This window comes from Melanotaenia boesemani, chromosome 4 (assembly GCF_017639745.1).
Source record: "Melanotaenia boesemani isolate fMelBoe1 chromosome 4, fMelBoe1.pri, whole genome shotgun sequence".
NCBI lineage: Eukaryota > Metazoa > Chordata > Actinopteri > Atheriniformes > Melanotaeniidae > Melanotaenia > Melanotaenia boesemani.
Window position 1 is genome coordinate 39,787,116 of NC_055685.1, and position 27,591 is coordinate 39,814,706.

The following is a 27,591-nucleotide window of genomic DNA, read 5'->3' on the forward strand; positions in this document are numbered from 1 at the left end:
ATACTGGAAAATTTCTTCAGCTAGTTTTTCCAAGATTTCGGATTTAAGCCCAGGAGTGATTGTCAGTCGTGTGCCAGCTTCTTTGAAGGTCTCATTTCCCCCCTGAAGTTGCACCTCTACATTGTATGGAAATCGAGGAATGGTAAATTCACGGGGCCACGGACATGCTCTCAAAAATGGTGCTATCCGAGTCGGATGAGGACAATGACACACTGGAGTTTTGCTGAAGGCTTTCTGGACTTCCAGATGACCCAAGACTGCATGTGGGATACTGTTTTCAAGATGATGGACTTGAATCCAGATTTACCAAGTACACAAGTTTGATTGTACTTCTATCTTGAATATCTTGAACTGATCCTAGATTCATAAACTCACTGAAGTCAGGATCCATGAACTGAATAGGGAAGTGTCTTTTGATTCCACATGCTTGGCAAACAGCACTGTGTAATTCTGTCAAAGTTTCTGGCATTCCTAAGAGGAGGTCAAGCCTCCTAAAATCATCGTCTTCCACCATGACTCTCAGCTTCAGAGGTTCTGCCATTCTTCAGTCTATTTTTTGGAGAAAAAAAAAAGTGGAAAACAGTTAAAATTGTACTTTGCAGTTATTTTACGTACAGAAAGAGTATTTTTCATAATTATAGTTTTTTTTATAGAGTATAGAACTGTTTTTTGGAACTGGTAAACAGCAATTTAAAGACATTTTTAATCAATATTTTGGGCATATTTTAAAACCTTGAACATGTATAATTTTGCTAGTAGTTAGTGTCGCACTTCAGCTCCACAGTCTTTACAGCCACATAAACAACAAACAACAAAGAGGAAATTGAAGAAAAGAAATGACTTTATACAATCACCATGGAGGCATCACCTTGGTTAACCAGAGAGAACTGATAGTTTTATATACAGCTTAACTTGTCCAGTGTCGTAGCTAGAAGAATAATGGCCCGGCTGCCATCTTGTGCCAAACAGATTTACTTTTACAAGAGGAGCCTTTCAGATACAATGCGCCTCTTAAAAATCTGACATCTTTATTCTCATCTTGTTCTATTGAACTGATTTATTTTAACTTATATTTTGCCTTAAAAGATTGAGAACTGTGGGCAACACGTCAGTGGTCTTGCCTGCTGCCATTTCTGACAATCACAAAATCTACAAACATGTAAAACAAAGAAATTAATTACTGTAAGACTGGAGCGATAAATTAGTGAGTAATTTGTGTGCACTTACCAAATAGTGTCCCCAGAGATTACACGATCATATGTGAAGAAAACAAGAAATCTGCCATAAATACCTAAATAAATATGCTATAAAGACAATATTACATCACCACAGAGTACTAAGATTAAGTCAACATTTTAACTGTACTTCTATACCATGACTTGTATTTGTAGAACAAATAGCAGATCAAAGAAAGGGAAAATCCCCTAAAAAAGTATTAATCATTTAGGGGACTTAATACTTTTATATTAAGTATTTTCTGTATACTATTGTGACTGATGAGTAACTAATTCACTGTACAGCACTACAAATCATAAAAAAACTAGGAAAATATCAAATATAAACATTTTCATGTACATATTGAATTTTAAATAACGATAATATTAACAGTGGTATAATTATTACATTTGCTAGTTTTTACAACTGTGCAGACAGTTAGATGATTTACAGCCAGATTAACAGAACCCAGCTATTCGTCACGAATATTACTAAAATCACACGCATGTTTTATAACATGATAGGTCAAGATAGACAACTCATTTTCTTATGTCACTCCTGACAAGCTTACATTTACACCTTTTGAGCTCACATTGTTCCATGTGATGGATGATAATTTCTACAGCTGAATAGGAAAATCTTTCTTGGATGGTGAGGCTGCTTTTTATTTATGTTTTTAGAGATATGTATGGTAGAATTGTTTTATTCCAAGGATAATATTGGTGTTTCTCTCTGAGGCGTCGCTGACTTCAGCTCCGCCAGCAGGTGACGTCACACCTCCGTCCACATTTCCCGCATGATAAAAAAATAAAAAAAATCGCGCAGTAAATTGAACAAAAGCAACCATTAAACGAACTTGGACGTTTCCTACGAGAGCAACTCCATGACTATACACAATAAACATGGAGCAAACAATCCAGCAAGATCACAATAATGTTTAATAAAATAATCCGAACCTGTAACTGTATGTATGTAAGCCTTCATATACTCCAATACAAGGCCCGTGTCCTTTCTAAAGCGTGTTTTTTCAGCAAAAAGCATTTTTTCAAGTATATAATGGTCAAGCAGCCCCTCATAGTTTTTAAACAGCTAACGGAGCGGTTAGCTAGCATAAGTCAAATCATGAAACACGCGCAGCGTGGAACCACAGATAGTTCATCTTAATTTAAACGTGTTTTTATTAATAAACAGCACCAGGTTAAGATAGAACACATTTTAAAAAATCAGTGTGAGTGACTTACTTACCTAAGTGAGACCTCAGAGCCAGTCTTAAAACGGTAGCACGTTTTCCACACGAGTCTCTTCTCCAAGTGTAAAATGGTGGCCTCTGTTGGCGCATGCGCAAAATGTCCCCACATGGAGAACTTTACAAGTATTCATCTGTTTCAAGCTACTTTTAATTAAGTCTTATTTGTTGCTTTTAAACGGAGACAGTTTACGCTGGAATTAATTAAATTGTATATGTACGCACAGATTACACATTAATATAAATAAGATCTACGTAAATAAATTATGTTGTATCTACAAGAGACCAGCATCAGTTTTTTCAGTGGTTTGGACTCACAACAGACATGTATATTAAAATCTCCAACAATCAGAATTCGATCATATTCCAATCTAATTGATGAGAGAAGGTCTGCAAAGTCCTGAAGGAAGCTATTATTAAAATTGGGCGGCTGACAGATCACCAGAGTCTCACATTTAATCTCCACCAGCTGAACTTCAAAGCTAGAAAAGCTGCACAGGTAGCTGCCGGCACAAAAAACATGATCGAAATAAACCAGCGAGTCCTCCACCTTTCCCTGCAGTACGAGGGGCGCTGAAAATCCACAGTCCGGAGGAAGAAGTTCTGAGAACGATGAAAACTCACCCGCTCGCAGCCAAGTGTCCGTCAGAAACATGAGATCCAGTCCCGCGATGTGAAGAAATCATTAAGGATGAAGGTTTTGTTTGCTAGCGATCCAGCATTAATGAGAGCCGCGCTGACAACCACCTCCTCTGTCTTTGTTGTTGACGAAGAGACACGATCCAGCAGATGGACGTTGCGCAACTCCACGCCACGTTTGAGTTGCCAAGACCTGCGACGAGGACGCGCCGCCATCAACAGGTGAGCCTGGTCCTCCACTGCTTCCGGAAAAACAGGCCGAATCCATCGCAGGGAACACCAATGATCCAACATATGACGTTTTCCTATAGATCTCCTGATCGCCTTAATTCTGACCAACACGCCTTCCTCGTTTCCGTGGGCGTTTTTTCGGCGGAAGGCCGACAGGTATGCGCCGTAGTTCAGACGGGATGTCAGAGAGGAACGGTGGAGGATCTGAAGTTCTGCCATTCGTAATCCTATTCAGTTTTGATCTTTGAGTTAGACCAATATGTAGTAGGGCTTGTCGATCATACACCAGAAAAGCTGTCACATTATGCCAGTTAAAAAACAATAAAAATACTAAAAAAGCAATAATCAGACCGAGCAGACGTCGAGCCGCACACGCTGGCGCCATCTACATGTGATGTACGATATAACATCGTAAAAAGCAAAGCAGCAGATTCATTCCCCCAATCCCAAACCGAAAACTTGAGCACTCGCCCTGAGCCCCTGATGACTAAATGACATCACCTGCATGAGGAGTCGAGGGTGACAGGCCACAAGGGCTCGAAATGCTTTAAATAGGATTGGGACAGCACTTTGAGACCTGCACTGCAAGGAGAGAGACGCCAAAACGAGAGGATTACAATTCTTTAAAAAAAAAAAAAAAAATGACAGAAGAGAAGTTGCTGCAGCGACGATTTGTCTGTAAGTATAAAACACTGCAGCCATGATTTATTGTCATGAATGTCTGAAAGAATGTGGCTAATATCAACGTAATATCTCCATCAACAGGGTCTGAAGACCAAACCAAAAAATTAATTTGTCTCAGGATAAAACATGAAGCGCTATTTACGGGCTTCCGCAACGCGTCCTTACAAGGATTTGAGTAAGTGTTGAGTTCTTGTAATCCATATAAAAGTAAATGGGCTGAAAACAAAAGAAAACCAGTGTTGATGAGCAGCATTTGTGTCTGTGTGCGTATGTGTATAGTGTTATCATTGCAGAAATGGGTCTGCAGAAGGTTGTGACCCCCAGCCAGGCTGCAAAGAAATGGGAAAACTTAAAGAAGAAATATAGGGTTAACCTGTTTAATGTTTATGCACATGGGTTGCTGGGTGACATGTTGGATGTTGTTCTGTGGGTTCAATTGACACCAATGGTGACTCTTCCTGAGCTTTCTCCAGTCTTATTAGATATCAGCAATTATGTATCACTACATTGAATGTGTGAATCTGATGTCATGTGCTCTTCTTGTAGGATCTCATCTTGCCACGAACTGGTGCAGGCACAGAGGGTGGGCAGGTCACTGCTGCAACATGGCCCTTTTTTGAGGCCATGCATGATGCCATGGGGGCGAGGGACTCCATCAGGCCCCTCAGCCTCATAGCCACTGCAGTGGATACAGAGGCTGAGGAGGATACTGATGAGAGTCCCAGACACCCCAACAATGGCGCGTCCACCAGCGCAATGCCGTCCACCAGCACTGCCTGGGGGTCCAGTGGAGAGCCACCAGAACCCTCTACCCACTCTCCACTCTCCAACAATCCAGAGGGTGGAGGGAAAGGGAGGAAGAGGAGGAGGAAGAGCAGCAGCAGCCACATCCTGGAGTTCCTCAAAGAAGATGCTGCCAAACGAGAGGCCAGGAACCTCCAAATGGATGCCCGGGAGGAGGCCAGGGAGGCCAGAAACCAGGCCCAAATGGACCGGCTCTTGGGAGTATTTGAGAAACTTGTCGACAGTCAGACGGCCAAAAAATAGACCGCCTATTTGTTTTTTCTGAGGTCTTTATTTTATACACTTTTTTTTTTTAAACTTTATTTTATTTTTATTCAGTCATTACAGTGCAGGTTTAAGCACTACCCCCTGGGTCTCTGATATTAAAACATTTTGAATTTCAACTTATGCATTGCCATATTCATTAAGGTAAACAGTCCACTTACTAGCAAGTTGGTGTTTGTGCTGCACATATGCATGTTGACAAATTGCACTCTATTGTCTTACACAAGTTACTGGCAGTGTTTTCATTTAATCAGCAGACCAATGTGTGGTAACACAAATGCATGCAAACAGGTCACAGGCAGTACATGTAGTATTTTTATTACCACAGAATGAATTGTCAACCAGCTGAGAAAATCTTCCAAGGATGATTGTGATGGGATCACTCTTCGTCTGGTCTCTACCCTTCAACCAATACGGCATGGGTGTCCCTACCAGGAGTATAAACTCCAGCCGACATAGCTCTCAAGGTCATGGAGACACACAAACTGCCCCACCACGATGAGGTGGTGATCCATTAGGGGCAGAGAAAGTAGTATGCCTGTAAAAACAAAAAGAATGTAAACTGAAATGAGCCATCCTGGCAACCATCAATGTGTCAGTCAAAACTAAAAAGGCACTCATGCATTCTTAAAAACTACAAAATAGGATGCAAAAATGAAACATTCTTGTGCCTTCCTCAGGCATTGATGCAAATGAACAGGCCCAAAAAAATATAAAGATGAATAATTATGGTCCTGTAATGGTGCCTCAAGATGTGAGGGTGCTGAGAGACAGGCGGAGATCCTATCCCTGATGTGGGACCCACTGCTCCCCTGGAGGTCTTCGGGAGGGGGTGGTGGGGGTGGGAGGTCAGGGCCATGTGGCTGCTGCTCTGGCTCTTCGACAACATCACCTTGGGCCAGACACAAATTGTGCAGGACTGCACATGCCAGGGCAACTTCAGAGCAGAAGCGGGGCCTCACCTCCAGGGCCTTGAAGAGGGTGGCCCGCCACCGTGCCTTCATCATGCCAAAGGCCCGCTCAATAATGGAGCGGGCCCGGCTGTGCGCCTGGTTGAAGCGCTCCTGCATCCTTCCATGCAAGGGGTGTCGGTAGGGGGTAATAATAGCAATGGGCCCCTCAAGGCAGGGGTAACCTCCGTCTCCCAAAAGAAAATAACCAGGTGGGGGGTACAAGGCCTGAACATAAATGGGGCTGTTTCTGAGAATGCGGGTGTCGTGCACAGAGCCGCCGTAGCCAACAAAAATGTCCAGAAATCGTCCGGCTGAATCACAGACAGCTTGGAGTTGAATGGAATAAAACTGCTTGTAATTAAAGTAATCCGGTTTATTGTGTTTGGGTGGTTTGATCCTGATGTGGCAGCCATCTATGGCCCCCACTGCTTTATTGAAAGCACAATGCTGAGCCAGCACACCAAACCCACGGCCAACCTCATCCAAGGTGTCATGGCTGGGAAAGAAAATGACCTTGGATCTGGCCTTTCTGATCTCCCTTCCAATGCGGTGAACAACCTTGTGGATGGTGGATTTTGGGATGTCAAATGCCTCAGCTGTCACCCGATAAGAGGTACCATGGGCCAGCCAGTAGATAAAAATGAGGACCTCCAGCCTATGGCCCCAACCATGGTCCCTCTCCTGATTAAGGATGGCCAGCAGGGCATTAAACGACCGCCTGGTCAGCCTGAAGCTTGGCCTCATGTCCTGCTCCGGATCCATGTAGACCCGGAGGACAGGCACCCTGACATTAAGCCGAGCGTAGCGGATGACCTGGAACAAAAAAGCAACAAAGTAATTGCAATGGACAAAGGAGGATTTTACAGGATATTTATTGTACCAATTCTAACAAACACTCAACCTGAAAATGTAAATGTGCCGAATAATTCTCATAACATCATAATAATGATAAAGGTTGAGATGGACACATTTGCAGTGTATAGGTGGCAGAAACCGGTTGTCTGGTGTGGGGAAGCTGTGCTCCAAGATCATTGGCCTTCCTCTGACATCCCTCTCCACCATCTCTGACTAATTTGAGGCTTGAGAAAGGCCACCAGGATTCTCCTCATTTGAGCAGCTTCCCCCAGGGGGTTGGTTGTTGTATATATATAAATATTTACACACATATATATATATATATATATATATATATATATATATACACACACATATATATACACACACACATATATATATATATATATATATATATATATATATATATATATATAATGTTTGTGTGTGCCTGTGAACAACTTAGTTCGCCTTTCTGTTGTGTCTTTGAGGATAAATGACGTTCTTCTGAATTATATTAAATTTGTGTGTATGACCATTGCATCTCTTCCCTCCACCTAAATGTCTGTGCACATGACTGTTTAGATGGGCCTGAGCATTATTTAAGCACCTTTCATGAACAGCACACATGGTAATCATGAGGGCAATATTATCTTAAATGTTGGATCTTGATAAATATCTTTGTGTAGCAGCTTTATTCACCTCAAGTCACATTTCTGAAATTTCAAGGTGATATGACCAATGAGTTAATCAGCAGCACATAAACAGGATAAAAGAAATACACAATCTGACAGTAATTACCTGTCGTCCACCCCATTCCGCTAGGATGTTGAGGTCAGGAAGCTCCTGTAAACGCCGCCGTGGGGAAATTAAACGGCGAAAAATATAACGACCCAGCGCCACAATACTGAAGAACATGTTTCACACGTCGGCTTCTCTCGGTAAACTCCGTGTTTCACGTGACATCGCAGTGATTTATGGGTAATTCCTTAGCGAAAGTTGGCATCGATGCTGACTTATGGAAAGGGGGCAGAAAGGGCTCAAAAATGTCCGCCATCATCCCTTGATCACTCACACAATTCCAATTGGAATACCACTGAACCCTCGAGCCCCTCGCGGGAGCGCGCCCGTGAGTGCAGGAGTGCTCAAGTGTTCCATTTGGGATTCGACCATTTTGAATGTTTTTCTGCACTAACGCAGCGCAGTTAGAGGCTGCGGGGGTGGGGTGCCAGACATGGAGACCCCCTGCAGAGCAGCTGCTTCACCATGGAGGAGCAGACACTTACTCTTGAGGAAATATGAAGAATTAAATACATAATCCAGGCCAGGAGCAGCACAGTTGTCATAGCAACAGCCAGGAAGGAATGCAGACTGTGTTAATGCGTAAATTAGTGAAATTGTAAAATGTTATTAAATCGGACAATATGAACAGTTCTCCTCGCTGAGCCGCCACCTTGGTGGACAGGTTTGCATGTCCTGATGATCCTAGTGGCTAAGTTGTCTGGGGCTTTATGCCCTGGTAGGGTCACCCATGGCAAACAGGTCTCTAGGTGAAGGACCAGACAAAGCGTGGCTGAGCAGACCCCTCTGGTGAGTCTAATCAGTGATTCAAGTTTTCCTTGCCTGAATGTGGGTCACCGGGCCCGCCTCTGGAGCCAGGCCTGGAGGTGCGGCACAGAGGCGAGCGCTTGGTGGCCGGGCCTTTGCCCATGGGGCCAAAAAGGGTGACATGGGCCTCCCCTCCCATGGGCTCACCACCTGCAGGAGGGGCCATAGGGGTGCACTGTAAGCTGGGCGGCTGCCAGAGGCGGGGACCCTGGTGGTCTGATCCTCAGCTGCAGAAGCTAGCTCTAGGGACATGGAATGTCACCTCTCTGGCGGGGAAGGAGCCTGAGCTGGTGCACGAGGTTGAACGGTTCCGGCTAGATATAGTTAGACTCACCTCGATGCATGGCTTGGGCTCTGGAACCACTGCCCTCGAGGGGGGCTGGACCCTCTTCCATTCTGGAGTTGCTCCCGGTGAGAGGTGCTGAGCAGGTGTAGGCATGCTCATTGACCCCTGACTTGGCGCCTGTACGTTGGGGTTTACCCCGGTGGACAAAAGGGTAGCCTCCCTCCGCCTTCGGGTAGGGGGACGGGTCCTGACTGTTGTTTGTGCCTATGCACCAAATAGCAGTTCAGAGTACCCACCCTTTTTGGAGTCCTTGGAGGGGGTGTTGGAGAGCACTCCTTCCGGGGACTCCCTCGTTCTGCTGGGGGACTTCAATGCTCGCGTGGGCAATGACAGCGAGACCTGGAGGGGCGTGATTGGAAGGAACGGCCCCCCTGATCTAAATCCGAGTGGTGTTTTGTTGTTGGACTTCTGTTCTCATCATTGATCATCCATAACGAACACCTTGTTCAGGCATAAGAGTGTCTACATGTGCATTTAGCACCAGGACCCTGGTTAAACAAGAATTTTATCAAATAGAACTTTTATTTAATCAAAAATCTAAAAAATAAAAATTAACAGCAGCAACATCCTGCAGAGATGGAGCGTGTCAGGATGCTCTGGATGTGGAGCAGCTCCTCTTCCGGTCCATTCGACTGAGCTCTGAGTCGGCATCTTACCACGTACTGCCAGGAACAGGTCCTCAGAGATGAGGATCTCCAGGTTCCTTTAAAAGCAGGAACCCTCTCTGCTCAGTCTCTGCTGATGTAAGGAGGACAAACAGGGTCCGGTCTCCTGGAATTTCTAAAAAAGGATGAGATGAGTTACAACGACAACAAATTCACAAACAATTAAATCACAACACATTCTGCTAAAGTCAGAGGTCAGAGCGTTGGTGCAATGCAGGGAAGCAGAGCTGCATCCGTTCAAGCTGGTCCTGAACCACTGACATGATGCGCATGCAGGAGTTCAGGTTTGCTTCACCATCGCGTCGTAGTGGCATTTCAGGCCGAACCAGCGTCTCCGGCACCTCTGACGACACAGTAAATGTCTCCACATCGTTTAAATGTTTGCTGATGACACCACTTTTCTTTTTTCATGGGGAACATTGTCCAAGTGTTAGGAAAAAGGAAAAAGAAGGTTTGACAGAAATAAACTGGAAAAGACGTATTCCCAGATGTTCCGTAAACAATCCAGCTGACCGGAATGGTGTTAAAGTGAAGGAGTTTTCAGGAGTTCTGACTGATGAAGGTCTGACCTGGAAATCAAACGTAAATCATGTAAAACTGGAAACATGTAAAGCTTTAATTCTGTTCTGTTATTCGCTGCTTGTTCCACGTCTGAGCGGTTGTGTTGACGTCTGGACACATTCGTGTAAAACTAAAGAACCGTCTGCAGGTAAATACAGCAGACCCAGTATTTTACCGTCCTTTACAAATGTATAAAGCACATAACAACATATTACCATCAATCATCCAAAAGAGATCAGAAAAAAAGAGAGTAAATGAATCTGAAAGGAAGAGAGATCTCTAAGGAACCCAGCTGATGGAAGGAGTTAGTTTATGGAATCATCGGGACAAAGAAGTGAAATCTGTTAATGTTTGTAAAAGAGGGTTAAAATGATCTTTAAAGAAATATTTGTGTTTATGATGCTTCTGTAGTCAGAGGTGAGAGGTGGTTTTATTTTACACTTGACAGTTGTTTTTACATATTTATGTGTATTTATATTTTTAATCTGTATGTATTTAGAACAAAGGTTCATTAAAAAAGAGGCAGTTTATACCAGTTTTTCTTCTTTCTGCTCCTTTTCATTCTTGTTTTTATTTCTTATCATATTGTTGTTTGAATGTATTGAATAAATAAATGGATGGATGGAGCAGCTGCTCTCTGTGCTGTCGTGGCAGCATGCAGAGGGCATCTGCATCATCAGTGATGGTCAGTGTCCTCCTCTCTGCATGACGGACTCCAGCTCCACCCTCAACCACAGAGCCAGCACGTCTGTCCAGTCTTGGTGTCCCTCTTCCTGGTGCTTCCTCCCAGAACATCACACCACAGATCAGAACATTGTTTTCTGTAGGGGTCAAAGGCTGCCAGCCTCCTCCAGATACACATCCTGGTCTGCCCCCTCTTCTGGTCCAGTTTGTCATCCAGACTGGATTTTTACAGCGTTTTTACATCACACACACATTCACACACTGATGGCAGGAGCTGCCACGCAAGGCGCTAACCACGACCCAACAGGAGCAATCTGGGGTTCGGTGTGTTGCTCAGAGGCACCTCGACATGACCTCAACAGGCCAAAGATTGAACCAGCAACCCTCAGGCTACAAGACGCCCGCTCTAACCACTGAGCCACGCTGCCCCAGAATAAACTAACTAAATAAATAAAAAATAAAACCTCTGCCTGCTTCACCTACATGCTCTTAATAAATGAGCTTGTTCGTCTGAAGCAAATGTCTTTTCTCTTCCCTCAACAGAAGGCTTCACCTTCATGTTCAAATCTCTCAACACTTTGGGTTTGCAGGATGGAAGAGCTCGTTGAACCTGTCTGCTTCTGAACTTCCTTCATATGTTTCTGGATTTAATTTACCAACATTAAAATAAAGTTTAATAAACATTAAAACTGATAAATAAAGTTCCGCTGCTTCAGGTTTCCTCTCATAAACCGTCCAGACAGCTAAACATGAAATTCTCTCTGAGACTCAAACCCGACAACAACACAGCGCGCGCTCCTGCGTACGGCATGCACGCGTCCCAGAGCCCTCAGCGATGACGTCATCACAGGTCACGTGCGCCGGTCAGCTGACAGCGGTCTTCCGGGTGTTTACTCCGTGATCTGAAGCTTTTCTCGAGGTAAACTCTATTTTCTCCTTTTTGAACATTAACGGGTCCACCTTCAAACTCGGTTCCGGTTCCGTTGGCCTCAAAGGGAACCAGTTTGATCCGGTTTCTATCGGTTTCCGGATCAGATTTAACCGAAAAATGAGCGACAGCAGCAGAGAAAGAAAAGTCTGTTAGAACAGGAATCCTGGAATTTTCTGTCAGCTGGAGGAGGTGAGGAGGAGGGAGGTGTGAAGATGAGGAAAAGGAGGAGGGGGTGAGGATGAAGGGGGATGTGAGGAATGGAAGGAGGAGAAGGACGAGGTGAGGAAGAGGAAGAAGAGATGAGGAGAAGGACGAGGTGAGGAAGAGAACGAAGTGAGGAGGAGGAAGAAAAGGACCTGAGAAAGGGGTGAAGATGAAGAGGTGAAGAACAGGTGGTGATAAAGGGAGGGGTGAGGAGAAGGCGATGAGGAAGATAAGGTTGGGGAGGAGGAGGAGGAGGAAGAGGCTAGGTAGAGGAGGTGAAGAAGAGGAAGAGGTGAGAAAGGGGTGAAGATGAGGAGGTTCAGCTGAGGATGTGAGGAAGAGAAGGAGGTGAGGAGTTGATGGTTAGTTAATCAGGAGTTAATGAAGAATTAATGGAGAGTTAATTAGGAGTTAAATGGGAATTAATGAGTTTTAGGGGAGTTAATGTTTTTATTTTATGTGGGTTTTTTTTGTTTTTGGTTTTTAGTGGGGTCTGTCCAGGCCAATCATGAATGCATCTGATAGCGATGAAGACATCTACACCGAGAGGACGGCGTTGGTCCAGTCTGAAAATCCTCCGGTACCGTCCTACAGACCAGATTCTGACCTCAGCCCGCCTGAAGACATGCCCACTAAGAGGGTACAGGTCTAGTTTCTGTCTTTGGATCAGCTGATTGTTCTGTTGCTCTGACAGTGGACGTCCCCCCCGTTTGTCCAGGTGGGTCCAAGCAGGCGGCCCCGTCCCGGCGCCGTGGATGGCGGCGGCTCCGATCAGGAAGTGGATGCTGATGAGGAGGAGCTGACTCTGAAGTACGGAGCGAAGCACGTTATCATGCTGTTTGTCCCCGTCACCCTCTGCATGGTGGTGGTGGTCGCCACCATCAAGTCGGTCAGCTTCTACTCCGAGAAGACGGACCAGCAGCTGTAGGTCCACACAGCTATGTATCTTCATCCTCACCTGCATCCTTCTCATCTTCATTCTCCCAGTACATCTTTATCCTCTCAGTACACCTTCTTCCCTTATCTTCATCCATCCAGTACACCTTCATCCTTTATCTTCATGCTTCCAGTATTCCTTCATCCTCCATCTACAGATAACTCTGATGTTCCTCCCTGCAGGATCTACACACCGTTCACAGAGAACACTCCGTCTGTCGGTCGCCGGCTCCTGAACTCGGTCCTCAACACCATCATCATGATCAGTGTCATCGTGGTCATGACCATCTTCCTGGTGGTTCTCTACAAGTATCGGTGCTACAAGGTCAGAAGCTCCTCATCTTCCTCGTTTCACACACCAGAGTGGGTCCAGTCACCCTGTTCTGTGACAGATAAACCCGTTCTGGAATTAGGATTAACCTGGTCTGGGTTAGGACTCCATGTAGAATGCTAACAGCACCATGTAGAATGCTAACAGCACCATGTAGATGCTAACAGCAACACGTAGATGCTGACAGCAACATGTAGATGCTATCAGCAACATGTAGATGCTAACAGCAACACGTAGATGCTAACAGCAACACGTAGATGCTAACAGCAACATGTAGATGCTAACAGCAACATGTAGAGGCTAACAGCAACATGTAGATGCTAACAGCAACATGTAGATGCTAACAGCACCATGTAGATGCTAACAGCAACATGTAGATGCTAACAGCACCATGTAGAGGCTAACAGCAACATGTAGAGGCTAACAGCAACATGTAGAGGCTAACAGCAACATGTAGAGGCTAACAGCAACATGTAGAGGCTAACAGCAACATGTAGAGGCTAACAGCACCATGTAGATGCTAACAGCACCATGTAGAGGTTAACAGCACCATGTAGATGCTAACAGCAACATGTAGAGGCTAACGGCACCATGTAGAGGTTAACAGCACCATGTAGATGCTAACAGCAACATGTAGAGGCTAACAGCACCATGTAGATGCTAACAGCACCATGTAGAGGCTAACAGCACCATGTAGATGCTAACAGCAACATGTAGAGGCTAACAGCAACATGTAGAGGCTAACAGCACCATGTAGATGCTAACAGCACCATGTAGAGGTTAACAGCACCATGTAGATGCTAACAGCAACATGTAGAGGCTAACAGCACCATGTAGATGCTAACAGCACCATGTAGAGGCTAACAGCACCATGTAGATGCTAACAGCACCATGTAGATGCTAACAGCACCATGTAGAGGTTAACAGCACCATGTAGATGCTAACAGCACCATGTAGATGCTAACAGCACCATGTAGATGCTAAAAGCACCATGTAGATGCTAACAGCAACATGTAGATGCTAACAGCAACATGTAGATGCTAACAGAACCATGTAGATGCTAACAGCAACATGTAGAGGCTAACAGCAACATGTAGATGCTAACAGCAACATGTAGAGGCTAACAGCACCATGTAGATGCTAACAGCACCATGTAGAGGCTAACAGCACCATGTAGATGCTAACAGCACCATGTAGATGCTAACAGCACCATGTAGATGCTAACAGCAACATGTAGATGCTAACAGCAACATGTAGATGCTAACAGAACCATGTAGATGCTAACAGCAACATGTAGAGGCTAACAGCAACATGTAGATGCTAACAGCAACATGTAGAGGCTAACAGCACCATGTAGATGCTAACAGCAACATGTAGATGCTAACAGCAACATGTAGATGCTAACAGCAACATGTAGATGCTAACAGCACCATGTAGATGCTAACAGCAACATGTAGAGGCTAACAGCAACATGTAGATGCTAACAGCACCATGTAGATGCTAACAGCACCATGTAGATGCTAACAGCACCATGTAGAGGCTAACAGCACCATGTAGATGCTAACAGCACCATGTAGAGGCTAACAGCACCATGTAGATGCTAACAGCACCATGTAGATGCTAACAGCACCATGTAGATGCTAACAGCACCATGTAGATGCTAACAGCACCATGTAGATGCTAACAGCACCATGTAGAGGCTAACAGCACCATGTAGATGCTAACAGCACCATGTAGATGCTAACAGCAACATGTAGATGCTAACAGAACCATGTAGATGCTAACAGCAACATGTAGAGGCTAACAGCAACATATAGATGCTAACAGCAACATGTAGAGGTTAACAGCACCATGTAGATGCTAACAGCACCATGTAGATGCTAACAGCACCATGTAGATGCTAACAGCACCATGTAGATGCTAACAGCACCATGTAGAGGCTAACAGCACCATGTAGAGGCTAACAGCAACATGTAGATGCTAACAGCACCATGTAGATGCTAACAGCACCATGTAGAGGCTAACAGCACCATGTAGATGCTAACAGCAACATGTAGATGCTAACAGCAACATGTAGATGCTAACAGCAACATGTAGATGCTAACAGCACCATGTAGATGCTAACAGCAACATGTAGAGGCTAACAGCAACATGTAGATGCTAACAGCACCATGTAGATGCTAACAGCACCATGTAGATGCTAACAGCACCATGTAGATGCTAACAGCACCATGTAGAGGCTAACAGCACCATGTAGATGCTAACAGCACCATGTAGAGGCTAACAGCACCATGTAGATGCTAACAGCACCATGTAGATGCTAACAGCACCATGTAGAGGCTAACAGCACCATGTAGATGCTAACAGCACCATGTAGATGCTAACAGCAACATGTAGATGCTAACAGAACCATGTAGATGCTAACAGCAACATGTAGAGGCTAACAGCAACATATAGATGCTAACAGCAACATGTAGAGGTTAACAGCACCATGTAGATGCTAACAGCACCATGTAGATGCTAACAGCACCATGTAGATGCTAACAGCACCATGTAGAGGCTAACAGCACCATGTAGATGCTAACAGCACCATGTAGATGCTAACAGCACCATGTAGAGGCTAACAGCACCATGTAGATGCTAACAGCACCATGTAGATGCTAACAGCAACATGTAGATGCTAACAGAACCATGTAGATGCTAACAGCAACATGTAGAGGCTAACAGCAACATATAGATGCTAACAGCAACATGTAGAGGTTAACAGCACCATGTAGATGCTAACAGCACCATGTAGATGCTAACAGCACCATGTAGATGCTAACAGCACCATGTAGAGGCTAACAGCACCATGTAGAGGCTAACAGCAACATGTAGATGCTAACAGCACCATGTAGATGCTAACAGCACCATGTAGAGGCTAACAGCACCATGTAGATGCTAACAGCACCATGTAGATGCTAACAGCACCATGTAGAGGCTAACAGCACCATGTAGATGCTAACAGCACCATGTAGATGCTAACAGCAACATGTAGATGCTAACAGCAACATGTAGAGGCTAACAGCAACATGTAGATGCTAACAGCAACATGTAGAGGCTAACAGCACCATGTAGATGCTAACAGCACCATGTAGATGCTAACAGCACCATGTAGATGCTAACAGCAACATGTAGATGCTAACAGCAACATGTAGATGCTAACAGCACTATGTAGATGCTAACAGCAACATGTAGATGCTAACAGCAACATGTAGATGCTAACAGCACCATGTAGATGCTAACAGCAACATGTAGATGCTACACTGTGGAACTAGAGTGCATAGAGTGAGCGTTTTAATGGTGGAATTAATGAGAGGAGTGAGGAAAATGTGGTAAACCTGGTCTGAGTCAAATAACCTGGTCTAGATCAGATCAACCTAGTTTCCAGGTGTTTTCTCAGCAGGTCATGTGACTCATGTTTGTGTCCTACAGTTCATCCACGGTTGGCTCATCCTGTCCTCCCTCATGCTGCTCTTCTGGTTCAGCTTCATGTACCTGGGGTGAGTCCTGCACCAGGTACTTGTTCCACAGGGTTCTGATAGAGTCCAATAGATTCCATTGGGTTCTGATAGAGTTCGATAGAGTTCACTGTGTTTTGATAGTCCACTAGGTTCTGGTAGAGTCAAGCGGGTTCAGATGCAGTCCACTGAGTTCTGATGGAGTCCAGAAGGTTCAGATGTCAGTTCTGATTATGTCAGACAGGAAGTGTGATGAAGTGGGGAAGTATTTCATCTTGTTAACTTGTTCTGGTGGAAAACAGAGTGGGAATGTTCTCCTGAAGTTTGTCAGATAGTGGGGACCCTGTAGAACCAGATGAGGAGCATAACAGGAACCTTCTTCTGGTCACCAGTGAGGTGTTTAAGACCTACAACCTGGCGGTGGACTACCCGACGGTGGCGATGATCATCTGGAACTTCGGGGCTGTGGGGATGATCTGCATCCACTGGAAGGGCCCCTTGCAGCTGCAGCAGGCCTACCTCATTCTCATCAGTGCCCTCATGGCCCTGGTCTTCATCAAGTACCTGCCCGAGTGGTCGGCCTGGGTGATCCTAGGAGCCATCTCCATCTACGGTGAGACCGCCACTGTCATGTGAAACATGACATGCTACTAATGTTTGTTTTCACTCTGTGATGGGTGTTTCTGCCTTCCCATCATGCCTTGCTCTGGTTGAATTGCAGACCTGGTGGCCGTCCTTAGTCCTAAAGGACCTCTCAGGATGTTGGTGGAAACGGCTCAGGAACGTAACGAGCCAATCTTCCCCGCCCTCATCTACTCCTGTGAGTTTCCCAGCTTTCATACAAGAATCAGTCAAAACCTCAGAATTCTTTCAATGACCAGTCTGGAGACATATTAGAATGTATCAAACAGAACCAGAAAGAAGAATCCTTGTCATGAATCCGACTCATTCCCAGTCATCTAACTCATTCCCATGAATCCAACTCATTCCCATGAATCCGACTTATTCCCATGAATCCGACTCATTCCCATGAATCCGACTTATTCCCAAGCATCCGACTCGTTTCCATGAATCCGACTCATTCCCAAGCATCTGACTCATTCCCATGAATCCGACTTATTCCCAAGCATCCGACTCGTTTCCATGAATCCGACTCATTCCCAAGCATCTGACTCATTCCCATAAATCCGACTTATTCCCAAGCATCCGACTCGTTTCCATGAATCCGACTCATTCCCAAGCATCTGACTCATTCCCATGAATCCGACTTATTCCCAAGCATCCAACTCGTTTCCATGAATCCGACTCATTCCCAAGCATCTGACTCATTCCCATGAATCCGACTTATTCCCAAGCATCCGACTCGTTTCCATGAATCCGACTCATTCCCAAGCATCTGACTCATTCCCATAAATCCGACTTATTCCCAAGCATCCGACTCGTTTCCATGAATCCGACTCATTCCCATAAATCCGACTTATTCCCAAGCATCCGACTCGTTTCCATAAATCCGACTTATTCCCAAGCATCCGACTCATTCCCATAAATCCGACTTATTCCCAAGCATCCGACTCGTTTCCATGAATCCGACTCATTCCCAAGCATCCAACTCATTCCCATGAATCCGACTCATTCCCAAGCATCCGACTCATTCCCATGCATCAGACTTATTTCCATGAACTGATTCTTTCCCAAGTATCTGACTTCTTCCCATAAATCCGACTCATTCCCATGAATGAAAATTGATTCCCACGGGGCGCCGTGGTGCGTTCCAGAAGCTCCTTGTCGTGGCTCTTTGTTAAACTTATGCTCCGAGTCTATTTTTGATGGAGCACGCGTCCAGAATACGTCAAACTCAGCAGTTCAGATAGGGCCAGACAGGAAGTCAGACACGGGAGCAGTGTGAAGGCTTTGGTAACTTTCAAAGTAAAAGCCCCAGTGCAGGTTTGCACTGCTGAACCATGTAAACATTACGTTGTTAACGGTCAGGGGGTGTCGGGGTTTGTTTTCGCCATGGCGACGAGACGTTCATCCTGGAAGTGGAGAAAGATTCCCCTGTGGTTTCGTAGTCCCGCGGATCCAGACCCGGTGTGGACTGATGCACCGCGGTTTTGGTCCGACCTCCGCGGTGCAGCTGAAACGTGGCGCACAAGCACCCGGTGGAAATGAGGGGTGTGTCTGTAACATCTAAATCAGCTATAGAAATTATAGACACTATGAACTTTATTGGATTATGTTTCCTCTTTATTTTGCCTAAACAGTAAATGCAGACGGAGGAAAATCGTTTGTTAGTAATAATAACTTCCGGCTTACATACATAAAGAAATTGTAACATTAATAATAATGAATATTGCAGAAAAAAATACAAAAATATTTCCAGGTTTATCGAGCTTCAGATCAAACCTATGACAGATAAATAAGCTGATGATGTCACTTTTGTGTGCCGTGTGCAGCCGCCATGGTGTGGACGGTCGGGATGGCGAACCCAATGGACTCCCAGCGCTCTGAAACAGGTCTGACATCACTGAAGGTCTCCATGTTTTGAGCTTGTTGCCATGACAATGCCACTTCACCTCCATTTAGTTTCAGATGAGGAGGCGGAGCAGAACGATGTGAGGGCGGAGCCTCAGATCAGACAGCCGAGACCGCTTCCAGAAGACGAGCTGGAGGACAGTAAGTTGGGAACGTTTGAGTCTCGGAGTGCCAGCGGCGTTCGGTGTGTTGATGTGTGCGTGTGTCTGTAGGGGGGGTGAAGCTCGGCCTCGGGGACTTCATCTTCTACAGCGTTCTGGTGGGCAAAGCCGCGGCGACCGGAGGAGACTGGAACACCACGCTGGCCTGCTTCGTCGCCATTCTCATTGTAAGTTAGTCCAGGCTACATGAGAACCTGAGCTCACCTGTCTGTGACTCACCTGTAGCCCACCTGTGTCCCCTCTCAGGGTCTCTGCCTCACTCTGCTGCTGCTGGCCATCTTTAAGAAAGCTCTGCCGGCGCTGCCCATCTCCATCACCTTCGGCCTCGTCTTCTACTTCTCCACGGACTTCCTGGTTCAGCCCTTCATGGACAACCTTGCCACTCACCAGTTCTACATCTGAGTCCAAGCCCCGCCCACACCACCTTAATTATTAACATCCTCATAAGCAACATCCTCATTATCCTGCTGGACAGCTGCCGCTGTCTGTTGTTGTAATGCAGAAATGCTGCTTCACAGGAAGCACAGGAAGTGATGTAACGGAGGAGGGTGGTGTGGGCGTTACCTGGTCGGACTACCTGCTGACATGTCTGTACAGTCCCCATCACCTTCCTGATGCCAGCAGTGACAGGAATCTACACAGTTGATTGTGATTGGCTGAGGCTGTTGTTTTTCAAGGAGGACACGCCTCCAAATGTTCCTGTTTCTGGTTTTTCATTGTATTTCAGGAGCTCAGGTACAGAAGCTGGAAGAGTCCAAAATGTAAAAGTTAAAAAACACGGCACTTTGAAGTGGGCGGAGCCACCCCAGAAACTCCGAGGTCTTTATTAGTTTGTTGGGTTTCGTGTCTGTAAATACTGATTTCCCTGAAGAAGGCTGTCAGGTGTTTGAGCTGAAATTTACTTCCTGTTGAAATGCATCTTGGGCTTTATGAACCATTTCTGGTTTCAGGTTCTAATCAGTTGTATTAATAGAAGATCAAACAGTTTAAATTACAAAAAAAGAAATGTATGAAGTGTAATGTGAAATATTTGTGGATATAAATATAAAACCGTTTGATTTTGACTCATTTTAAATTTTTTTATTTGTGATTGTTAATCTGTTGTCGGGAAGATTATTTAGGTCTTAAACTGGAGTTTTAAGCTTTTCTGGGTTTTAGTGTTTTAGAGAATTTTTTTTTTTCTTAAATGAAGATTAATAATATGACTGGATGATGATGTCATCACCTCCTCTTCTTCCTCATTCTGAAGAATTCCTTCAGACAGGTGAAACAAGCTGGATGGTTCAGATGTTCTGTGATGTTCGGCATCGTTCCCGCGTTCTGATGTTCAGTCCGAACGAAGCAGATTTCTCCCTCTGACATTTGTAGCCGGAGATCCAGGTCGGTGAGTAAAAGCTGGTGCTGAGTCAGTTTATACATTTAACACACCAAATGGTGAAATAATAAAATATAAATATTCCATTTATGTAACATAATGCCGTATAATCATTCACTGTGTAATGAGTTAGTTAAAAGTGCTGCATCATGACTTCAGCTCGCCCATCGAACCCGCGGTCGTCACGTTGCTTCGGTCTGACGTTGCTCCGGTCTGACGTTGCTTCGGTCTGACGTAGCTTCTGTCTGACGTTGCTTCGGTCTGACGTAGCTTCGGTCTGACGTTGCTTCGTTCTGATGTAGCTTCGTTCTGACGTAGCTTCGGTCTGACGTAGCTTCGGTCTGACGTTGCTCCGGTCTGACGTAGCTTCGTTCTGACGTAGCTTCGTTCTGACGTTGCTCCGGTCTGACGTTGCTTCGGTCTGACGTTGCTTCGGTCTGACGTAGCTCCGGCCTGACGTAGCTTCGGTCTGACGTAGCTTCGGTCTGACGTTGCTTCGGTCTGACGTTGCTTCGGTCTGACGTTGCATCGTTCTGACGTAGCTTCGTTCTGACGTAGCTTCGGTCTGACGTTGCTTCGGTCTGACGTAGCTCCGGCCTGACGTAGCCTCGGCCTGACGTAGCCACGGTCTGACGTTGCTCCGGTCTGATGTTGCTTCGGTCTGACGTAGCTCCGGCCTGACGTAGCTTCGGTCTGACGTTGCTTCGGTCTGACGTAGCTCCGGCCTGACGTAGCCTCGGCCTGACGTTGCTCCGGTCTGACGTAGCTCCGGTCTGACGTAGCTTCGGTCTGACGTAGCTTTGGTCTGACGTTGCTTCGTTCTGACGTAGCTTCGGTCTGACGTAGCTCCGGTCTGACGTTGCTCCGGTCTGACGTAGCTCCGGTCTGACGTAGCCTCGGCCTGACGTAGCCTCGGCCTGACGTTGCTCCGGTCTGACGTTGCTCCGGTCTGACGTAGCTTCGGTCTTACGTTGCTCCGGTCTGACGTTGCTCCGGTCTGACGTAGCTTCGGTATAAACTTTTGTCGTGCAATTTTTTTTTTTTTTGCTTTTTCTTTTAGGTTTTAAACTAAAAAGAAAATCTTTTTGATTAATGAAATTAATAAATTTCTACTTTTTAAATGATTAAGAACTATGAAATGTATCCTTTATTTCCAGTTTTAATATTTAAACATTAACAAATCTTTTGTGTTTAAAACTAGAACCAATTAATGGCAGATAAAATGTTAGATTAGTTTAATTTTGACACGTTTCTACCTCCGTACCTCAGATGATGATCATCAATCATCTCAGGTGTTATTCATCCAACTGGTTCCAGACGGGCTGATGTGGAGGTTCTGACGGGTCGCAGGTGGATGTTTTCATGTTTTACAGCAGAGAATCCAAACAGGTGTGAAGTTCTGGTTCCTTCAGGTTGAATTCATCCAAAATAGTGTGTCCCAAACCGCGCACTTCTGTACTTCGAACACTACATTTAAGTGCTTAGTGCGCTGACACAGAAATTTCAGTAAAAACTGAAAGTACCCGGATGCTGCCCTAAACTCGGCCAAAAATCTAGTGTGAAACGATGGACACTACACACACTAAACGGACGCCATCTTGTTGTGGCACTGAGGCATTTACCGCCTGCGGGCCAGGACGCTGCTGTGGAGATATAGAGGCGGCAAAAGAGAAATGTTTTAATAAAGATTTTAAATGTTTTCTGCATCCCTGTTTTAGCGTCTTCATTACTGCATTTCATATTTTAAATGGTGGTTTCTAGTAAAATCGGTTTCCTGTTGTAGACGTGAACGTATCAGTGTAAACACCAATAAAACACATGTATAATGTAAAATACTTTAATTCAGTTAAGATATCTTTGCTTATTTAAAAGCTGTTTTTCAGTGTTTTAAATTGCACTTTATACTAACAAGTATGGGGGAGACATGCGTGTGCTGATGGTTTCTATTGTTATCTATTGAGATAGATTAATACAGTGGAGGCCACGGTTCTTTGTTTCACTAATGAGGCCTTTTAAACGGCATTTAATAGCATAAAAGTATGATGACATGCAAACACGTATGTTAACGTGGTATATTAACGGAGCGGCGCTGCTAAGCTGGTACGTCACTACCGGTAAGTTCAAAACGTTAGAGCTCAATGTGGATCAGGACTTACCCACGATGGTGTCACTACAGAAGGCAGAGCTTAGTGCGAACTACGCACTACCTTCCAGTGCACTCATGTAAGTGCGCGGTTTGAGACACCCCGTCTGTGGTGTCAGTCCAGTTCAAACAGAACCAGCCGTAAGCATTTGGACCTTCAAACCAGATCTTTCTCAACAGTTTCCAGATGGAAAATTCTGATCCATCTGGGTCTGATCCGGTTCTCTCTACACCTGCATGTCAAATTTCAGTTTTTTTTCTCTGAACTTTAAACATTTTAACTTTAAAACTGGAAAATTTTGTTGTTCAACCTCAAACTTTTTCCACCAAAATAAAAACTTGATGTGAAAAACTTTATTTTGATGCTTGTTGAAATGATGGAAGCTCATATTAAATCTGTTCAGTTCCAACATGAACCAGCAGGAGGCAGCGTCTCAGCTCACACCTTCATGTTTATTACAAATAAAAACAAGAACAAAAACTTTATTAACACACGAGTTGATCAAACTTTAATTTCTGTCCTCAAACTGGGATTTGTTCTTCAAGAGGAACGCCGCCAGATACTCGATGGGGTTCGGGGGTCTGCAAAAACACCATCTCATCAGGAAATCATCGTCATGGAAACGTGAGCTTTTGAACAGGAATGGCTGAGCTGACCCACCTCTCCTTGGCCAGAACCGACAGACCCTGCAGCAGGATGGGAACCACCGTCTGGTCCAGGTAGGCCCGGGTCGGCAGCGCCTGCAGGTCCACCTTCTGCTTCAGCTTCTCCGCGTTCGCCTTCTCGTTCTCCACCGTCCTCTGAGGAGCAAAGCATGCTGGGAGTTCTGCTTGATGCACTGATACAGCACAAACGTGTGTGTGTGTGTTACCTGGATGTTGTCAGTCAGGCCGAACTCTGCATGCGGGTTTTCAGAGACCTGCAGGACGATTCAGGGTCAGAAACCACCAGCAGGTTGTTGTTGGTCATTTTGTAAATCAAAGATTGGTTGTGAAGACGTTTCCAGGCGAAATACTCACAGGTGTGTGTCCCTCCATCGACTGATCTGCATCCGTGTGATCTGAAAGACAAACGGGTGATGAGGAGCAGGAGGATGAAGAGAAGGTTCCAGAAAAGCGTCAGATGGAAACCATCATCATGCAGCTGAGAGAACAGGCCTGATTTCTTTTCTAGTCTTCCTTCAACCTTTCAGATTTATTATCAACAACTTACCAGATTCTCTAGAATCTGGTCCAGTTACAGTCATTAAAAAACTAATAAATAAATAAATAAAGCTGCAGGTTTGAATCCACACATTCCTTGTCTGAGACCTGGGTCCGGCTCTGGACGACCACCGAGACCTGGGTCCGGCTCTGGTGGACCACCGAGACCTGGGTCCGGCTCTGGCGGACCACTGATGAGACCTGGATCCGGCTCTGGCGGACCACCGCTGAGACGGGGTCTGAGATCTAAACTCGACTCGGAGTTTCGCTTTAACCGGATTATCTTTCTTCTTTAAGCCGTGAACTAACCGGACAAAGTCCCGGGTCTTTTGTTCCGCTCTGCTCATGTTTGGTGAAACACGGAACCAGGTGAGTTTTAACGTCTCATTGAGTCCAGAACGGATCTGGAATCAGATTAAACCCATCATGTCGGTCTCTGTTGTGAACGGCGGTAAATTAGCTTAGCATCGCGTTACTGCCTCGTTTCCACGAAATAACTTCGCTGACGACACAAAACCGACTCTGACGTCCCACGTTAACATTTAACCATCAGATTAAACACAAAGTGCGCAGGAAAAAAACAGAACATGAATTAAAAACAACGGAAAACGTAACAAATGATCCAGAGTGGACTCACCGTCCGCCATGTTTGTTGTGGGCGTGTACGTAAGACTTGTGACGCACGCCTTCTTCTTCTTCTTCTTCTTTGGGTTCTTCGGGTCTGTTGCTGCCCTCTACCGGTCGGTGTTTCTCCATTTGGTCTCAGCTCGTCGCATAGTCGCCCAACGTTTTATATCGTTTTATATAATTTAAAAGGATACCTGACGCATGCTCACATCCCCTCCTCTTCGCCCCCCTGGTGTTCCTTCATTTGTTTTTGTTTTGTTTTGTTTTTTTTTACACTGACTCGGTCCGGATGACTCCACAGCTCCCAGTTATCAGATTAAACTGGAACGCGTGACAGAAATTCTGGCTGAATAGACAAACAGCTGATCTGTTCTGAGCTGAAGGACCTTAAATGAAACCATGTGAGGCGTTCAGAGGACGGACCAGCTGTAGGACACGTATGTCTTCATTAAATCTGCTGAAGCAGCTCCTTCTTCTGTGGTTCTAATCCAGATGCGCAGAATATGTTTAATGGACAAGGATCTGTGGTACTGGTCTTTAGTGTCTGAAAAAAAACTTTTCTGGGTGAGTTTGCTGGTTCAAGAAAAGAGGTCAATGACCTGGACAGACTTAGAACAACTACACTGATCAAAAAAATAAAAGGACACTGAAATAACATCCTAGATCTGAATGAATGAAATCTTCTTTTTAAACACTTTGTTCTTTACATAGTTGAATGTGGTGACAACAAAATCACAAAAATTATCAATGGAAATCATATTTATTAACCCATGGAGGTCTGGATTTGGAGCCACACTCCAAATTAAAGTGGAAAAACAACTACAGGCAGATCCAGCTTTGATGTAATGTCCTTAAAACAAGTCAGAATGAGGCTCAGTAGTGTGTGTGGCCTCCACGTGCCTGTAGGACCTCCCTACAACGCCTGGACATGCTCCTGATGAGGTGGTGGATGGTTTCCTGAGGGATCTCCTCCAGACCTGCACTAAAGCATCCACCAACTCCTGGACAGTCTGTGGTCAACGTGGTGTTGGTGGATGGAGACATGATGTCCCAGATGTGCTCAGCTGGATTCAGGTCTGGGGCCAGTCCATAGCATCGATGCTTCGTCTGGCAGGAACTGCCTACACACTCCAGTCACATGAGGTCCAGCATTGTCTTGCATTAGGAGGAACCCAGGACCAACCGCACCAGCATGTGGTCTCACAAGGGGTCTGAGGATCTCATCTCGGTACCTAATGGCAGTCAGGCTACCTCTGGCGAGCACATGGAGGGCTGTGCAGCCCCCCAAAGAAATACCACCCCCCATCATTACTGACCCACTGCTAAACCGGTCATGCTGGAGGACGTTGCAGGCAGCAGAACGTTCTCCACGGCGTCTCCAGACTCTGTCTCGTCTGTCACATGTGCTCAGTGTGAACCTGCTTCCATCTGTGAAGAACGCAGGGCGCCAGTGGTGAAGTTACCAATCTTGGTGTTTTCTCTGGTAAAAGCCAAACGTCCTGCACGGTGTTGGGCTGTAAACACAACCCCCACCAGTGGACGTTGGCCCTCATACCTCCCTCATGGAGTCTGTTTCTGACCGTTTGACACGTGCACATTTGTGTCCTGCTGAAGGTTGTGAAGAGGAGAGACCAGGCAGCCGGGAGAGACCTGAACCTATCAGGTCTCTCCCGGCTGCCTGGTAGCTGCCAGATGGTCTCCTGCTGAAGTTTGGCTTCCAGCTTCCTCCGCTAGTTGTCCTGACTCCTCCTCGGTGACACCCTGACTTCCTGTTGCTCCCTCCTCTTTTCTTCCTGGTCTCCTGACCTGAAAACGCTCCGTTTTTGGTTGAGAACGGCCTTCAGGTCGCTGGTAATCCAGGGGAAACCAACCGGGTGGGAATCTGGAACCTGTGATGCAGTCGATCATCTTGGTGACGTCCTCCCCTGGTGGCTGACAGAAAACTTCCCAGTCCTTTGACTCTGAGCAGTCCTGCAGAGCTTCAGCAGCATCCAGTCCATGTCCTCGCTGTCCTTCTGTCCACAGGCTGCTGCTGAACAAGTGGGACAGACTTTTGGGTCAACAGAACGAGGTTGTGGTCTGATGTGCTGGGGGGAGGGGGAGTGGGGCAGTGTTTTATTCCTCGGGTGGGACGATCCACATGTTGATGGAATGTGGGCAGAAGTCATGTGATGAAAGTCCCGGTTATACCTGTGAAATCCTTGGGATGTTGAGACTGTCGCTTAGCAACTCTAGAACTGATGACATCACACACCGCCTATGTCTGCTGATGGCGAGAGATGCGCTGCCATGACAACGGAGGTGAATTCCTGAGTCAGATAATATGGGCGCATTCCCACAGCAAGCAGTTCTATATCCGGGCTGCAGAGACGTTCCTTCACGTGCACACGTCCATCTTCAGTCACATACAGAGCGATCCCCACCTCTCGTCTCACCGCTGCTCGTTGCGTCTGTCGGCCTGAACCAGGCTGCAGCTGGGTGTCGCTACGCTGTGGTCCGGGATGAGTGAATGAAGCCATGTCTCCGTAAAGCACAGGAAGCTACACTCACGGTATTCCCTTTGGAACTTCATAAGCGCAGCAAGCTCATCCATTTTATTCCGCAGAGATCTCTCGTTCCCGTTATGACCGCTGCCACAGCTGGCTTGTACCTCCACTTCTTTGCCTTGACTCTGGCTCCCACTCTGCACCCTGACGTGTCCTCCACAGCTTCTTCAGGATGACCGGCCTCGCTCCAGGCAGCAGCACACCGCCATCACCGGGTCGCGGTGTAAACAACGCTTCCGCCATAGCACTGCTGTCCCTCAGTCACAAGGAGCAACAAAAGCAGCGCAGAGACCACGAGCAAAGTTTTAAAGCAAATAGTAGCATCTGCTTTTAAAGCGTCATTTGGCTGGCAAGAAAAACTAAAACGA

General features: G+C 45.8%; 5 protein-coding genes across 10 annotated transcripts in view; 2 read left to right on the top strand and 3 right to left on the bottom strand.

Moving 5' to 3' along the window:
- The window catches only part of LOC121638250 (NACHT, LRR and PYD domains-containing protein 12-like), a 38,223-nt gene extending 35,010 nt beyond the window's left edge, over positions 1 to 3,213 (bottom strand). The window contains exon 1 of the mRNA XM_041982910.1: positions 3,086 to 3,213. The gene's annotated coding sequence lies outside the window, so the exon portion shown is untranslated. The remainder of the gene's footprint in view (positions 1 to 3,085) is intronic.
- LOC121638256 lies at positions 3,187 to 6,328 on the top strand. Of its 2 annotated transcripts, XM_041982917.1 has the most exons (3): positions 3,891 to 4,009; positions 4,097 to 4,463; positions 4,562 to 6,328. In XM_041982917.1, the coding sequence occupies exons 2-3, from the start codon at positions 4,311 to 4,313 to the stop codon at positions 5,060 to 5,062; spliced, it is 654 nt and encodes a 217-aa protein (XP_041838851.1). In that variant the 5' UTR covers positions 3,891 to 4,009; positions 4,097 to 4,310; the 3' UTR covers positions 5,063 to 6,328. The 2 variants fall into 2 exon arrangements, with proteins under 2 accessions (XP_041838852.1, XP_041838851.1); XM_041982918.1 differs by lacking the exons at positions 3,891 to 4,009; positions 4,097 to 4,463 and adding an exon at positions 3,187 to 3,322.
- On the bottom strand, positions 5,512 to 7,098 carry LOC121638050 (putative nuclease HARBI1). Its single transcript, XM_041982476.1, has 3 exons — positions 7,084 to 7,098; positions 5,889 to 6,849; positions 5,512 to 5,621 (listed from the first exon to the last, which is right to left on the bottom strand). The coding sequence occupies exons 1-3, from the start codon at positions 7,096 to 7,098 to the stop codon at positions 5,512 to 5,514; spliced, it is 1,086 nt and encodes a 361-aa protein (XP_041838410.1).
- Positions 7,099 to 11,538: 4,440 nt separating this feature from the next.
- On the top strand, positions 11,539 to 20,393 carry psen2 (presenilin 2). Of its 5 annotated transcripts, none has more exons than XM_041983787.1 (11): positions 11,539 to 11,653; positions 12,357 to 12,509; positions 12,588 to 12,793; positions 12,989 to 13,130; positions 16,611 to 16,678; positions 17,029 to 17,249; positions 17,358 to 17,456; positions 19,090 to 19,149; positions 19,220 to 19,309; positions 19,381 to 19,496; positions 19,576 to 20,393. In XM_041983787.1, the coding sequence occupies exons 2-11, from the start codon at positions 12,378 to 12,380 to the stop codon at positions 19,729 to 19,731; spliced, it is 1,290 nt and encodes a 429-aa protein (XP_041839721.1). In that variant the 5' UTR covers positions 11,539 to 11,653; positions 12,357 to 12,377; the 3' UTR covers positions 19,732 to 20,393. The 5 variants fall into 5 exon arrangements, with proteins under 5 accessions (XP_041839721.1, XP_041839724.1, XP_041839725.1 ...); XM_041983790.1 differs by having other exon boundaries at positions 19,226 to 19,309; XM_041983791.1 differs by having other exon boundaries at positions 12,357 to 12,449; positions 12,564 to 12,793.
- Positions 20,394 to 23,281: 2,888 nt separating this feature from the next.
- dpy30 (dpy-30 histone methyltransferase complex regulatory subunit) lies at positions 23,282 to 24,753 on the bottom strand. Its single transcript, XM_041983161.1, has 5 exons — positions 24,688 to 24,753; positions 23,868 to 23,908; positions 23,720 to 23,767; positions 23,509 to 23,648; positions 23,282 to 23,429 (listed from the first exon to the last, which is right to left on the bottom strand). The coding sequence occupies exons 1-5, from the start codon at positions 24,695 to 24,697 to the stop codon at positions 23,357 to 23,359; spliced, it is 312 nt and encodes a 103-aa protein (XP_041839095.1). The 5' UTR covers positions 24,698 to 24,753; the 3' UTR covers positions 23,282 to 23,356.
- Between the last annotated feature and the right edge of the window lie 2,838 nt (positions 24,754 to 27,591).

Excerpts from the sequence above, each read along its gene's own strand:
- LOC121638256 (XM_041982917.1), top strand. The coding sequence starts at position 4,311 with ATGGGTCTGCAGAAGGTTGTGACCCCCAGCCAGGCTGCAAAGAAATGG. Across the intron at positions 4,464-4,561 it reads GGGTTCAATTGACACCAATG|GATCTCATCTTGCCACGAAC; the intron begins GTGACTCTTCCT and ends CTCTTCTTGTAG.
- LOC121638050 (XM_041982476.1), bottom strand. Across the intron at positions 5,622-5,888 it reads CGAAGACCTCCAGGGGAGCA|GCATACTACTTTCTCTGCCC; the intron begins GTGGGTCCCACA and ends TTGTTTTTACAG.
- psen2 (XM_041983787.1), top strand. The coding sequence starts at position 12,378 with ATGAATGCATCTGATAGCGATGAAGACATCTACACCGAGAGGACGGCG. Across the intron at positions 19,150-19,219 it reads CTCCCAGCGCTCTGAAACAG|TTTCAGATGAGGAGGCGGAG; the intron begins GTCTGACATCAC and ends ACCTCCATTTAG. Across the intron at positions 19,310-19,380 it reads AGAAGACGAGCTGGAGGACA|GGGGGGTGAAGCTCGGCCTC; the intron begins GTAAGTTGGGAA and ends GTGTGTCTGTAG.
- dpy30 (XM_041983161.1), bottom strand. Across the intron at positions 23,768-23,867 it reads CGATGGAGGGACACACACCT|GTCTCTGAAAACCCGCATGC; the intron begins GTGAGTATTTCG and ends ATCGTCCTGCAG. Across the intron at positions 23,649-23,719 it reads GCCTGACTGACAACATCCAG|AGGACGGTGGAGAACGAGAA; the intron begins GTAACACACACA and ends TTTGCTCCTCAG.